Source organism: Lissotriton helveticus, chromosome 11, assembly GCF_964261635.1.
Source record: "Lissotriton helveticus chromosome 11, aLisHel1.1, whole genome shotgun sequence".
NCBI lineage: Eukaryota > Metazoa > Chordata > Amphibia > Caudata > Salamandridae > Lissotriton > Lissotriton helveticus.
Window position 1 is genome coordinate 57,177,025 of NC_136072.1, and position 15,920 is coordinate 57,192,944.

At 44.2% G+C, this 15,920-nt stretch overlaps 1 protein-coding gene across 2 annotated transcripts in view; it reads left to right on the plus strand.

Annotated features, from left to right (window-relative positions):
• Positions 1-15,920, plus strand: part of LOC144790978 (cytochrome P450 2J4-like) — a 287,604-nt gene that overhangs the window by 182,981 nt on the left and 88,703 nt on the right. For both annotated transcript variants that reach the window (XM_078665598.1, XM_078665597.1), the window contains exon 7: positions 11,564-11,751. In XM_078665598.1, coding sequence (XP_078521724.1) covers positions 11,564-11,751 — 188 coding nt within the window. The remainder of the gene's footprint in view (positions 1-11,563; positions 11,752-15,920) is intronic.

Here is a 15,920-nt window from a genome sequence, read left to right on the forward strand (position 1 = left end):
GGTGCGTACAACATTGTGTATGGTTGGAAAGACGGGTCCCATGGGTACCCCCACAGGCCCCAACCTGAGGCCCCCAGGTGAAGGGGCGCCTGCTTCAGCCCCCAAAGTCAGTTTCTGACAGCCACTCCATGTCCGGCAGACCGATTGGGAAAGGCTTTCCGAATATGACATAGTAATACGTTGTTCGTAAAGAGGGTCCGTAGACCTGTACGTTTGGGCTCTGACCAACTCGGAGTCTCTGAATCCCAGTCGCAACCGAGTTGGACAGACCCAACGGTTACCTACAATCATAATCGATTGGTTGGAAATGTTTCCGAGTCAGTCCGAAACATGGGTTCCGACTTGAAATGGGAAAATCCGAATGCTGTTCGGAACCTTTCCGACCAACATTGTAATGAGGCCCTTAGTTGAGACTATGGACCATAACTCAGGAATGCGAGGACTATGCTAGAGTCAGAGGGGCAGCATGAGCAAAACCTACTGGAAAGACTTTGTACTCAAGACATTTTTGAATTCCCTTAGGCTCTGTCATTCATGTCAAGAACTTTGATCTTCCGCTGTCGCTCCCCACCGATACAGTGCCTTATTTAACAATTCATTGGCAACAGGAAAACTATCCTCTCAGTTAATCAAAGCCTACTGAGGCAAATTATTAAAAAATGTATTGATGTCTTACATTAACTTCAACAATTTATGGAAATAAAAATGATGAAGCACAGGTATTTTTACTGTCAGCTACTGCCACCCTGGATGGGCGTAGATGGGATGCAGATTTTAATAATCATGTAACAATTATATTGCTCACCATATCAGCGAATGTCAATCATGCCATAATCATAGCATATTTTTTTATCCTTTGATTTATAACTAGGTCATTAAGGAGCACACAAAATTCTCGAAGATAGAGAATGAGTAATTGCCCGGAATAACACTGGGTCCCTTTGTATTGGTTACTTCAGCGCTGCTCAGCAGTTATCATATTTAGATATCTAAATGGCTAATGAAAGTTATATGAAGCTCAGTCCATCAAAATATAGTTGATGGGAAAAAACCTGGCCACCTAGTCCTGTCCCGAGTATGTGCGTGTGTGCGCATGTGTGTGTGTGTGTGTGTGAGGGCGTGTGGGTGTGTTTGTGTGTGTGTGTGTGTGTGTGTGTGTAAAATTCATCCTGTACTGGAGGCTGTCCAATTTTTTTAATCCAACCTGCCCACTTAGGGAATCCACTCACAATATCCACTAAAAAACTACAAGGGTACTAATCATTTCAACAAACCTTTAAAACCTTTCTCTTCACTCAAAATAATCCTGATGATCTTTGCTGAGTTTTGAGTGTAAGCTATATGTTCTATCTTGACTCCAAAAGGCCACAAAGTGGTAGTAGATGCCTTTCACCACAAAAGACGTACTAACATGATGTAATATAGGTTGTCCCATGGAACTGTTTTTTGGATTATTAGTCCATGAATGCCCTTCCTTTTGGACATATAGCTCAGTTAAGGCTGATCATAAGTTTCTAGTACAGTCTGCGGATGTTGTTTTGTTCTAGATGTCCTGAGACTACAGTTCAGTGTATACTGGGAGTAGTGTCTCTGTGTTTACCAATCCTGGTGTCAATTTTCTCTCTGTCCTAGAATTCTTGATTCACATGTGTCGGTAAAAGTCTCCTGTTTTCAGGATCAGCAATTATTCACTAGTTCAAATTGCTCTCTTAAAGCATTCATTGACTGTTCCAAACACTCGTATGCCCTACCTTAAAACAAAAGGCTCAACACAGACTCTAATTTGTCTATGCTATGGCATCTTTTTGCTGTTGAATAGTGTCCCTTTCTACGTCCTTTACTCCCATTCTGTACTGAGTAGTTCTCTAGTGGCTTGTGTGTGCTCCTCGACAACTCACAGCTTACCCCTGTGCTAATAAGTGATCCATGGTCCTGATTACGACTTTGCCAAAGCCATGCATGGTCCGCCTGCCAGATTACTAGTTCAACTCGTGTCTGGCAGGCAATTCTTTTGCCGGTCCCATGGTGGTGCCCTGACAATGGGCACCACAATAGGAACGCAAAAGCAGTTCCAGCTCGAAAAGGACTGTTAAGTTCATGCCGTGCGGGAACGTGAGGTGTATGCAAACAGGGGGGCACATGTTGTGCCCCCTTGAATAATTCACTCTGAAAAGGAACACAGACGGAGCGGCTGCCCATCTCTTGCGGCTACCGACGGACGCGGTCTGCTGAACAAAGTTTACCAAGGCAACACCGACTACACAGTGACTGCCTTCCCCTCAGGGATCTATTCCACTGGTGCGACCAGTTCAAACTGTGCATGCCGACACACTCATTATAAATTAAGGACATTTACTATCAATTAACGCCCCAGTCAATTGGCCCTAATTAATACGGGATACACCCTCGCTCCGGCTTACCACTGGTTGCCTAATTCTTCATGCTCACAAATTGATGTCCTGATGACGGTATACAACAAGACACTCCTTTTATTGTTTAACTTACACTCAGAAATTTCTGTCCTTGTTGTCAATGCAATGTATATAGTTTAATAGCCACCCTTGCTCGCCACATCACTCTTGCTGTCACTTTTTTGTGACCACTTGCACTATAGTCTAGGTAAATACGTTGCATTATTGTTGAGAAAGAAATACTGCATGTTGAAAAAGCCCTTTTGTGTCCCTGCCTAAATTTAAATAGCAACCCACCATTGCTCTGCCCTGCATTAACTGCTTCTAAATGCCTTTTATGGTACATGCATATTTGATTAACACTGTTTTAAACTCAACTGCTCTTGCTTGGTTGGGACCGATCTGGCCCCATATGAACCACTGTTTTCTTAGAAAACACCTGAATAAAGCCCCACGGTGTCGGTGGCCGGGGTCATGGGGACCTGTAAGGCCTTACTTTTGTTCCCCACTGCCAACCTTTTCATGGCGGACTCACCTGCATGAAAAGGCTGGCGGTGGGGAAACCCGTATTATGCTTGGCGGACCGCGGCAGTCTTGCATTGCATATTGCAAACCCCGTCCGCTGCCACACTGCCGGGGAACAGCAGTTCCCTGGTGCATCCAGTGCAGTGTTGGTGGTCCGTATGGCCTCCTCAGAATACAGCAGCAACAGGCAAGCTACCTCTGCACCACTCAGAGTCTGTCGGTTCGCCAGACTCGTAATTTAGCCAGAGTTGTTTTGTCTCTGCTAGCCACAGCCACAAATTGTGCCCTCTCCTACCTCTGGGTGAATTCCATGGTATGCTTTATTCTTACTGAGGGACTGCAGTTCAAGTCTCAAAAATAGCAGCTTTCTGGATGTGCATCTTTCCACTGGTGCTATGATGCAGATTATCTATGCCAGATTCTTGTTTCAGAATATTGAATACCAGAATATCATGATAAATTTTTATTATAGGCAAAAACAACAACTACAAAAATAAATTGGGGCATGTTATGCATTTTCCATAATAAAGTCTGCATTTATACCGTATACTGTTTTTGGTGGATAAATACTGTCAAAGCCCAAAATATATAAATACTCGATAATATGGGAGATAATAGTGTCCTCCATCTGATGCTATATGTATATATGTGGTATTTCTTCTATGTAAACTTAACTGAAAGGCAGTGAAGCACTGTAGAGGTCAAAGACAAGTCAACGAGTGATAGAAGTGTTAGCTGGTTTAAGGACTGTAAATGCATTGTGATTTAGTGTTCTTTAAAGATGTGAATCTTCAACTCTTTCCTAAATTGGTGAGGTGTTTGTTAGGTCCTGGAGAATATGAGATGTTGTTTCATATCCTGGGTGCACAGATGGAAAGGGCCTGCTGTTTTCTTTTTCCATTTTACACTTCTTAGTCTCCAATCTGATAGTGTTCTTGCTGTGGGTGTGCGAGAACCACCAGAGATGGTGAACTCATTTGCAAGATAAGCAAGTGTGCTGGTTGTGATCTCTTAGTAAACAATGCAGCTGGTTTTGAAGATGGTACTGGCTGGCAAGAGGAGCCAAGGGAGTATGATCAGAATGATGATGATATGATAATATTACTTCAGGCCCTGAATGATACATGCCATGTTGTGGCATGCCCTAAAGGGGTGCTATTGTAGATTCTGGAAGGTCACGGAGCACAGCATTACCACCATCCAGATGCTAGAGTTTAAAGGCTTGAACAGCAGTTCTGAAGGCGCTTTGTGAAAAATATTGAGAAAACTGGTACCTTTGTTTTTGGCAATATGTTCCTTGAGGATGAGGGTGGTGTTCAGGGGTGAATCCAAGGGACTTGACATTCAGTGAAAGTTGGGGTTTGATGAAGGTCTATGTCACCGAGCCACATTTGTTGGCAAATAACAGAAAATCTGTCTTGGTTGGGCAGAGTACACAAGACTTTTATCAGAGTTGTGTATATTCAGCATATTGGTGAATATTGAAGCTGTTATCTGTGAGCTGAAAACTAAGCAGCTTTATGTAGAGGCTTAAGATGTCAGGGACATTCTGGAACCCTGAGAGACTTCACATGTGTCCATTTTAATAAACTAGTGTTGGTTGGAAAGATAGGGGGAGGATCCTAATCTATGGTCAGGAGGGCGTCATCTATGATGTCTACTGTAGTGGTCATCATTCTGCGGAGTGATCTAAGGCAAGACTAGTCATGCAGGAGATGTTTCGCATTACTGTGCTTTTAGACATGAACATAGGCATTTTTTTCAATGATCTTGCAAATGAATGGTAGGTGAATAATGGGACGGTAGTTCAATCAATCAATTAGGACTTGTAACACATGGCTAATCACCCATGAGTGTCTCCAGGTGCTGAGAACACTGCAGCTAAGGAGGGATCAGTTGAAGAGCCAGGTTGAGTCCTTTTCTGAATTCCAACAGAGAGGATGAGGTCCAGAGGAGATGGGGGAGGTCATTCAAGGTCTTCAGAGTGAAGTAGGAGGAGGAGCATCCTCCACTGTTGACTCAGAAGATGCTGGAATGTGGATAAGGGAGATGGGGGCAGAGTACAGGTGTCTGGAGGGTTGGTGGAAGTTCATGCTGTGGTTGATGTATGCTGGCCCTTGGTTTGGTGCATAGGGATTTGTAAGTGTGTATCAGCATTTTGAATTGAGGCATGGTCTGTTGGAGTGGACGTGGATCCAAGATCGGAAGGCAAAGTTATCCGGATAAAGTGCAGGTTTTTTAGGAGTGGGAAAATCTTGCCTGTCTTAAGAGCACACTGAAAGATACAATAAGTCAGGGAGCCGTTGACAAATGTTAAGCTGTGGTGAGAGTCCCTAGTAAGTGCTTTGATAAAGGCCGAGCGTAAGACATCATCTTCATAGGAAGTGGCTTTGAGAGAGTTGAGCATTTCGGTGGGATCTGCAGATAGGGCCTCGAAGGATGACCATTGATAAACTCTACAGGAAAGATTGGGCACAAGATAAAAAACAGGCTTGGAGTTGTTGATGTACTGTTGGATCTTCTCTATTTTCTCACTCACTGGAGAAGATATTGATGGCTTTCCACTTTTCTGAGGAGTGAGAAATAGGTGAGCCTGGCTGGGGGTGTATGCAGTTGCTAAGGGTCTTGAAAAGCATTCTACTTGTGGTGGTGGCTATATTAATGGTATTGGTATAATACTTTGCTATGGCTGCGGTGATGACCAGTCAATGTGATGTGCACAGTGACATCAGTATCATGAAGTCATCAGGAGTTTTGTCTTTCACACAATTGTTCATGTTTCTGTTTGGATAGTTTATTGTCGGCAAGGTTTTTAGAGTACAAGAGCACCTTCTCCTGTTAATTGGGGCATGAATGTTCACAAAGGTTTCCAAACAAATGTTAAAGTTGTTTAGTTGGGTGTTCGTGTCCTTTAGTCTTTGAAGGATCTGCAGGCTGGGTCTTCACTTTTGGTTCTACCTTGTTTTGTGTATAAGACACTAAGCAAGGCACTAGGGATGGTCTGTGTAGTACAAGGGTGCCAGTGATTTGCAATGGATTTACATATGTGGGTATGGGAGCCAATCAAAGAGATGGGGATGACAAATCTTGTCCAGTCCAGGGGTATGGGTGCTTTATATTGGACTGGTGTGCCCTGGTTCATTGACATGCTGTACCAAATTGAGAATATTTATGAGGTTGAAAACGGTGTCACTTATTTGTTCGAGCATGTGTTTTCAGATGGCTTGAAGTCACCTGAGAGGGTGGTGTGGGCATGTAAGATGGATGATGGTGTGAGGAGATATGAGAATTCATCATAGAAGTCTATATTCTCCCTGGAAGACCGTTAGATGAGATAGAAGGCAGCATACTTAGTTGCAGAGAGTGTGAAATTGCATATCAGCACCTTCATGGAGTTATGGGTAAGTTGCTTGCCTAGTGTGCAGGACCAGGGGCACTTATGGATGGCAGCAAGGGATGCTATCTTCTTATGTGTGCGGTCCACATAATGGATGCTGTAGCCAGTGAGAAGAAGGACCTCTATGAAGTGGGAGAATGTATGGGCGAACCATTTTTCTGTGATGAAGATGACATCAAGTTTGTGCTAGGTGATGAGGTCTGTGATGACTAGTGCATGTAATACTGCAGAATGAGCATTACCGAGCATGAGTTGGAATGTGTGTTCCGTAGTGTGAGGGCTTGTGGCAGTTAGTGGTTTGTGTAGCGGATTGGGTATGTTTTGTGTGAATCAGCCAAGGCCCAAAGTTTCTCAAAAGCCCACAGTACTGTTGCGGAATGCCTGGATTGCTAAAAATATGTAGGCTGTGTAGTTTTCATTTCATCTCTTTCAACAAGCGACACATTTTCCCTGCCCCTTTCCCTCACTCTTCCTGTTTCTTTAGCATCCCTTTCTCACTTTTTGTCTGTCTTTCTCTTCCTCTGTATTTTCCCATTTGATTCCTTTCGCTCTCTCATACTGGGTCAATGTCTGATGACACAATGTGCTGCCAATGAGTCCCTCCTGAAAAAAACAGCTCAAATTAAACACTGGTGTGAATGTTGTGTGAGTGCTTTGACTGTCTTGGTCTGGGTGTGATTGTGGGCATTGGCATTATAGGGATTTGGCTGATGCAAATATGGTTTTCGGAGAAATTAGTGATGTCATTTCATGTGTAGATTATGGAAGGGAAATAAAGTCCTCTTACCTGGCTTCTTCTTTTGAATATTGTTTTGGTGGGAAACCAGTGATGTCACTTCCTATGTAGTTGGATGACAGGAAATGCAGCAATGACACATCATGTGCAGATGGATGATGGGAAATGCAGTGATGTCACTTCCTGGGAAGATGGATGACAGGAAATTACGTTCTCTTGCCTGGCTCTATCTTTTATAGATGGTTTTGAGTGAAACAGTGATGTCAATTCACGTGCATATGGATGATTGGAAATGATGTCCTTTTTGCGAGACTTATTCGTTTAAATATAGCTTTGGCAAACAACCAGGGATGGCACTTCCTGTACAGATGAATGAAGGAAAATTAAGTGCTCTTCTATAAATACTTCTATTAAAGAGGGCGTTGACAGGAAACCAGTTATGACACTTCCTGTTTATATAAATGATGTGAAATGCAGTGATGTCACTTCTTGTGAAAATGGATGATGGGAAATTAAGCCCTTTTGCTGGGTTTCTTCTTTTAAAGATGGTTTTGGTAGAAACGAATGCTCTAGTTTCCTGTGTAGATGGATGATGGAAATTCAGTTGCCTATCTGGCTTAGGGCCTGATTACGAGTTTGGAGGTCTTACCGCCTGACCGCCATAGCGGCAGGCACAAGTAGGCCGTTATGTCGACGGTCTTCTGCCCACAGTATTACGATGCTACCATTGTGCTGGCAATCTTGCGGAGGCAGTCTTCCAACAGAAGGGGACCTCCCTGCTAGGATTATGACTTATTTTTAGTTTTTTTGCCTCTGTGCAAATACATATGTATGTATTTTCACGAAATAAGTCTGTAAATACACACATTTGTATTACACCAATAGAAAACTACCCTTCTTCTACAGCACGGGTCCACAGCCATTGCTACAGTGGACAAATGGACAATGAACTTACGTGTGTCTGCAGCAAAGTGGGACCTGGATGCGAGACAGAAAGAAGAGTGGAAACAGGGGACAAGGTATGTTTTTTCTTAAAAAGTTGCATTTCCACCAGGTCAAGTGTGGAGGTCTTCCCGACACAGTCGGCTTGGCGGTATGGCACATCATAATTTCGTGGATGGGAACAGGGTCTGTACGCACACCATCAGCCATTGTCGCCTGTGACCGCCTTCATGGCGGGAAGAAAAATCCTGGAGGAGACAGCAGTCTTTTGTTAACATTGTAATTCAGCTGTCGGACTGCCTAGTCGGGAGGCGGTGAATCTGACGGCACCGTGACTGCGGTCCGAAGACCACCAAAGTCCTACAATATAACCAGTTTCAAGGGAAATTCATTATACTATTGGAGTCTGGACTTTTTTGTTCTCTCTTGTTCTGAGTTAAATTCAGATGACTAAAAATAAATTAGGATCTTTAATAAAGAGTGCAGATGAACCTGCTACCAATATCTCAAATGAAGCACTGGTGAAAATCCTATCTGAGTGTTTGGGTCCTTTATGTCTGGGTGTGATTGTGTGAAATGGCAGTATGGGGTTCAGGGAGAGGTGAAGTTGATTTGGGGGCAAACCAATGATATCACTTTATGTGTAGATGGATGATGGGAAATGAAATCCCCTTGCCTGGCTTCCTCTGTTAATTCTTTTTTTAAGTGATGTCACTTCCTGTGCATATTGATGATGGGAAATGAAGTCCTTCTGTTTTTTGAAGATGGTTTTGTCAGAAACTTGTAATGTTATTTCCTTTCTGGATGGACGATGGGAGTGAAAGTGATCTCTGTGACTTAATTTTTAAAGCAGTCAATATGAAAACTGAAGCACCAACAAACATTTACAATTATTTCTACACATCATGCCACACCTAAAGGACCTCCACGGGCTCCCCATTCAGAAACAAGCATATTTCAAACTCCTCACTCACACTGTCAAGGCACTACATAACACTGGCCTAGTATAGCACAACAATCCCATCTGCTTCACAAACCTACCAGACACCTCTGCTCTTCTGACCCCTACTTGCAGAAATCACACACACACACACACTAAAAACTAGACCTGGAGGTTGAGCCTTCTCCTAATTCATTCCTAAAGCATGGAACGATCTCCCACTGCACAGAAGAGCCTCCTCCTCACTTCTTGAATTCCAAAAGAAGCTGAAGACCTGACTTTTTGACTAGTCCAACAAGTTCTAGTGTCTGCGCATTTAGACAACATACGCTGCAGGCTTGACGCTCAGACTGATTCCAGAGACCCCCACCTGGTAATTTGGCCTTTATACCAGCTAGCTCACAGTTCAACTAGAAACCCCTCTTACCAAGGAGAGAATAGTTCTAGGCAACTATCTAACATGACAACCCTGATCACTCAGGACAGTGGAAACAGTGTACTACTTTTCGCTCAGTCACTCGTGCTCATTAGATCTCAGAAAAAGACACAGAATAAACGGTAGTGACGTTTTCAATAAGTATTTATTGACCAGTCGTCATTCTTGTGTAAAATAGATGTACTATAACGATCATTAGACAGTAACAGATATAAATGTCTTAAAGCACTAAGAACGTAAAAGGATGGTAGATTTCTACCATTCTGATATGATCATGAATATATGCAACTATATAGAATATATGAAAATAAAATGACTATAAAATGCTTACTCCTACGATGCTACCCTAACTAGATGTACCTAAGGGTACCTAGCATGTATGTAGGTGTTAAGTCAAGAATCCCTCTAGAAAAAGTCAACCCCAATTACCTGAAGTGAAAAACTGTGGGACCCTGTCCTGGTCTCGGTGTGGACACCCCACAAGGGATGTCAGAGCCCTGCGATCTGGAGTATCTGCATGCAGAGTGCTTCAGTGTCTCACATTAGAGTGTCCGCATGAAAGTTCTGATCTCCTCTGTTTGTTTCAGCAAAATGTGAAGTTTTTATAGCCAAAGATCTCCCCGGGGGTTTTACCTTGCTGTGCCAGTGTCAACCTCGGATGACATCGGGAATGAACTTTATACATAGATTTTATGCAGGGGATGAGCCCGGCTGAGTTTCCAAGAATCCTCATGCATAATGTATGAGGCTGCTACTAGGGGAATCCTGCGTTCTGTTTGCAGTGTCGTATCTAGGTAAAAGGTCCGTTCCCAAGAACCGTTATGTGTGTATTGTAGGGGAGAATATTGGTTATGTTACCTGAGCCTATATTGGGGTACCTATATGAAATATAACAAAAGGTGTGGTTAGACTCACACCCGCTCAGCGCCGGGATCCCCTTCCGGGTGATAATGTGCTCTATAATCCACATAACATAAAATACAATTTATTTCCACTCTATTCTTAATTAGCTATCCACTTTAATCTTCATTCAAAAGTCATGCACAATGTTCGTGTACAACTATATTTTTTATCTTGAAATTTATTTGAAAAAAGTTCATACTCCCATAGTACAAGTAATTGAACCGTAAATTACTTGTACTATTAGGGGCCCATTAGGATGGCGGGCGGATTGCCCACGCCAGGCTGGCGGTAGCCACCGCCGGCCTGGCGGGGGCAATCTGCCTACCATCCGCACCTAAATTCCCCCCCGCCATATTAGTATGGCGGGGGACCGTGGCGGACGGAAAGACCGTCCGCCGCTTTTACGCCCCGGTCGCCTTGCGGCCGGGGCGGAAAAGGATTAAAATGGTGGCCGTGTCTATTAGACACAGCCAGCCATACTACAATGGGCTGTTTCAGATGCCTTTCTGTGGCGGCATCAAAGGCATGCGGACTTCACTCTGGGGGGCCCCTGCGGGCCCCCAGAGTGAAGGAGAAGTGGGGGGGTGCACATGGGGGGTACCTGTGGTACCCCCCCAGCATTTGCATACATGAAGTACCAGGCACTGCGCAGTGCCTGCCGCTTCGTGTATGCAAATGCATACATACATTTTTAGCATTGGGGCGGGCGGTGCAGAGAGCACAGCCCGCCACAATGTTAAAAATGAGGGAGGCCTGCCACTGTGGCGGGCGCATCATAATCCCCACCACGGGACCCCCGCCCTTATGGCGGGCGGTCCCAATTCCCGTGAGGATGGCGGGCGGGCAAAGTCCGCCCGCCATCCTAATGACCTTCTTAGAGTCTAAACCTCTTTGCCTGTTGAATGCAGTTTACGGTAATACTCACATTCAGACTGGCAATTGGTGTCAGGTTAGTTACCCGTTATAATTATTAGTGTGAAGGTGGTCTTGAAAGAACACCAGTATGCCCTTGCATTGCATTGCATTCAACTGCACTGAATTGGATTTTGAATTTCAAAACCCCAAACTCTTGTCTAGTCAAAGTAAGTCTATAATTGTTGTTTACTATGCTGGCCAACTACAATTTTTTATTATACCTGAGGGTTATTCGTGAAATGTTATTTGTTTATTGTCACTTAGTCTGATTTGTCATTTAATATCATAAAGGGCAATGTTTTAGCTTTTATTGACAACGAAGACAAATTGATTATTTTGTGGAAATATTTCTCCCCAGAAAAAGTGCAGAAGGAGTTGGACGCTGTCCTTGGTGATTCTCAGGTCATCCAATATGAAGATCGGAAGAGGCTTCCGTATACCAATGCTGTGATTCATGAGATCCAGCGCTACTGTAACATTCAGGGGATTGGCCTTTTAAGACAAGTTGTAAAGGAGGTCTCACTGCTGGAGTATACTATTGGAAAGGTAGGATGTTGGTGATTGCGGCTGGGAATTAAGCGTTGCTGGGTCTTCATCTAACTATGTACATTAACTCACCAAAATGTCAGGGCAAGCGGGTGTGACATCAAGCACCTTAACCTAAGATATCATTACAGCATTGCCCTTGGTCCCCCCATTAACCCCCCCTATTTGCTGTTGAGCGGTTTGGTTAAGAGCACAGGTTGTACACTGCAGCTGTTAGAAATCCATGTTTGTATTCTTTTCCTGCTGCTGGCTTCTTGTATTTTGAGAGATGTAGTAGAAACTGCAGTGCCTAGAAGTACCAAAGATTAAAATAGGTGCTATCCAATTTGACACCTTGCTACCCCATGCATTTGACAAGGTATAGATACACTTGCTTCATGAGACACAATGGTATTGATTGTATGTGAAAGGTTGTCAAGACAATGAATCCATACAAGCAGAAGAAGATATTCACTTTAATGATACATAAAGAAAAGAGCAGCCCAAATCTTCCCTTTGGCAACTGGTCCAATCTGCACCAGCCAACTGAAATTGAGCTTGGAAAACTCATCAAGAGATGCACTTCAAACATTCCATTCTTAAAGGGACTCTAAGGAAATCTACCAAGACACAGTCAATAGCACACCTCCCATCCCTACATTTGCAGAAAATACCTTAGAGTAAACACTTAAAATGAAGGTACAAATAATAGTTAAATAAATAACTTGTACTGAGGAACCAAGGATGTACAAATGACAACAGGATACTCAAGACAGATCATAATCCCTTAAACACATGAGATATGCCTCTTATCACTTCCAATTGTGATAGTAGGTAAGAGGAAGTGTATTGACAGACCTGTTGATGTCCTCAGAATCTGCTGCCCAGTCCCTTTGCACTGCCCCATCCAAAGACCAGTCAGCCAAACCCTCCCTGGAGTTGGAAGATCAAGAGAAACCCAACCACTTCGTAGAGTTGGATGGACAAGCACCCTCCTCCTCACTTTCAGCTTTTACCCTTGCAGCGCCGCTCTTACTCCACCATTTGTAATTTTCCACCAAAATGGCATGCCTAGAGTACTTAACAATCTGTTTGCTACGGTAAACCTTTGAGGAACTTTTCCTGAGGCTTGGGGGTGAAAATATACCTCCTAGAGCTTTTCAGGTCATCATGTCTGTGCTTTCCTCAGTCTTGAGTTTCCTTTACTCTTTGGTACACGCCACTCACACAAGAAATCCCATCACACCACTTGTCTTCACAAGAATCCAATTCTTGGCAATATATTAGAACAGTCCCTATTCCTCATTAACACAAAAGGAAATACATCTGTGGTAAAATGATTGATGAGTGTTGTGGTGGCTCCATAACCTGTCACAAGACCATTTGTGAGACACTCAAACAAGGCGACAACGCCAATGGAATGGGTTTTTTTCAATACACAATTCACCGTCTCCACCATTCTATTCCCTTGAGGGTTATACAAGGCTACAGAATGATGCTTGAAGTCAAAAGAAGACAAAAAAGTCTCCACGGAGTGAGAATTAATTTGTATTCCACTGTCTGTCACCAAATATTTAGGAGACCTTCCCTCTGGAATAAATCTTTCAAGAAGCTAATGGCAATACCAGTGTTGTGTTTGCTCAGGAACTTCCTTCTATCAACTTGGAATGTTAATTAACTATTACTAGAGCATTCTTCATGTCTTCTTCCAATTTATACATTTGAGGAGAGGAGTTGGCTTAACAGCTAGGGCGGTGGACCGCGAATCTGGGGAACTGGGTTCCCGTCTCGGCAATGACGCCGAACATCCTATGATTCTAGGCAAATCACTTAATCTCGGCGTGCCTAACAAAAATGAATCTGTCTTCATGTAACACAACTGGTGCTATGTAAAGCGCTCTGATACCCGATACCTTCAGGTCAAGTTTGCACTATATAAAACTCCATAAAAAAATATTATAATAATTCCCAACTTCTCCCAAGGCAATTTTAAGGTAGTCAACCACTGGAGACACGGGGTATTATAGGTGTGTAATGAATTATCAGCCACTATCTGCACACCCATCTATAAACACCTTCATTTTCCTCTCTATCGTAAGCCGCCAATAGTCAGTATGAAGTCCTTTATTCGTTCCTGTCAAACCAACATGCCCAATATGTGCAAACTTTATTAGTCATATTCTTAACTCAGCTGGACGAATCAGTACATTAATTCTCAGGACCAACCCTCCTTCATCTTTGGAACAGGGATTTAGATCACTCTCCACATACATCTCCCTGGGCCAAACCTGAGCAATGAACTTCTTTAATAATGTTTGACAGTTGTCCTTATCAGCACAACTTTCCCTTTCTTCTTGAGAAATAATATCCTTGAATAGCAAAAGTCTATGAATTAACTCTACTCACATTCCATATCTTCAATCATCTTATCATCAGAAACTCTTTCTAATAGACACCTTAACAAGAAATACGCTCTAAAACTCTTTCCTAAGGGACTGTGTGTTCCAGAGAAATAGATTTATACATTTTAGAAAGAATCCTGAATGGTCTCAGATCTGATTGGCAAACATTCTAAAGAGTGTGATCCATGGCTAAAGAGTGCTCTCCTCCACACAAACATGTTGAAAAATAATTTGGGACCTAAACACAAGCCAGAGTCTCTCTCTCTTCTAATGGTACTGTAGTTTTGTTCAGCCTATGACAAATATCTGAAGGTGAAAGCTTTAGTATTTTTTTTACTATTCGCCATCTGACTCAGAACCTCCTCCACATCAATTGCACTGGCATCTATATCAAAGAGATCATCAGTTGTACAAGTACCTACTTGCACCCACTGGGGTGAACCACTCAAGAACTCCATGTACCAGAGTCCCTAGGGGCGATCCGGAGGAGGGGCTAGCGGTGTGCGCTCCATTGCGATTGCTTCTACAAATAGGCTCCCTTGAGCTTTGAGCTGACGGGCTCCTGGACGACGCACCTGCGTGCCGGTTCGGGCATCGAGGCCATTGACGGTTGTTTGGCGGCCTTCTCTTCCACCCCTAACTATTTTCTCTACTGATGAGGGAAGTTATCCCGAAACCCGAGCCATGTCTCGGGCGATACCCACAAACCCGGGACATGTATCGGGTCTAGAGATCATCAGTTGTACAAGTACCTACTTGCACCCACTGGGGTGAACCACTCAAGAACTCCATGTACCAGAGTCCCTAGGGGCGATCCGGAGGAGGGGCTAGCGGTGTGCGCTCTATTGCGATTGCTTCTACAAATAGGCTCCCTTGAGCTTTGAGCCGACGGGCTCCTGGACGACGCACCTGCGTGCCGGTTCGGGCATCGAGGCCATTGACGGTTCTTTGGCGGCCTTCTCTTCCACCCCTAACAATTTTCTCTACTGATGAGGGAAGTTATCCCGAAACCCGAGCCATGTCTCGGGCGATACCCAAAAACCCGGGACATGTATCGGGTCTAGAGATCATCAGTTGTACAAGTACCTACTTGCACCCACTGGGGTGAACCACTCAAGAACTCCATGTACCAGAGTCCCTAGGGGCGATCCGGAGGAGGGGCTAGCGGTGTGCGCTCCATTGCGATTGCTTCTACAAATAGGCTCCCTTGAGCTTTGAGCCGACGGGCTCCTGGACGACGCACCTGCGTGCCGGTTCCGTCATCGAGGCCATTGACGGTTGTTTGGCGGCCTTCTCTTCCACCCCTAACTATTTTCTCTACTAATGAGGGAAGTTATCCCGAAACCCGAGCCATGTCTCGGGCGATACCCAAAAACCCGGGACATGTATCGGGTCAAGAGATCATCAGTTGTACAAGTACCTACTTGCACCCACTGGGGTGAACCACTCAAGAACTCCATGTACCAGAGTCCCTAGGGGCGATCCGGAGGAGGGGCTAGCGGTGTGCGCTCCATTGCGATTGCTTCTACAAATAGGCTCCCTTGAGCTTTGAGCCGACGGGCTCCTGGACGACGCACCTGCGTGCCGGTTCGGGCATCGAGGTCATTGACGGTTGTTTGGCGGCCTTCTCTTCCACCCCTAACTATTTTCTCTACTGATGAGGGAAGTTATCCCGAAACCCGAGTCATGTCTCGGGCGATACCCAAAAACCCGGGACATGTATCGGGTCTAGAGATCATCAGTTGTACAAGTACCTACTTGCACCCACTGGGGTGAACCACTCAAGAA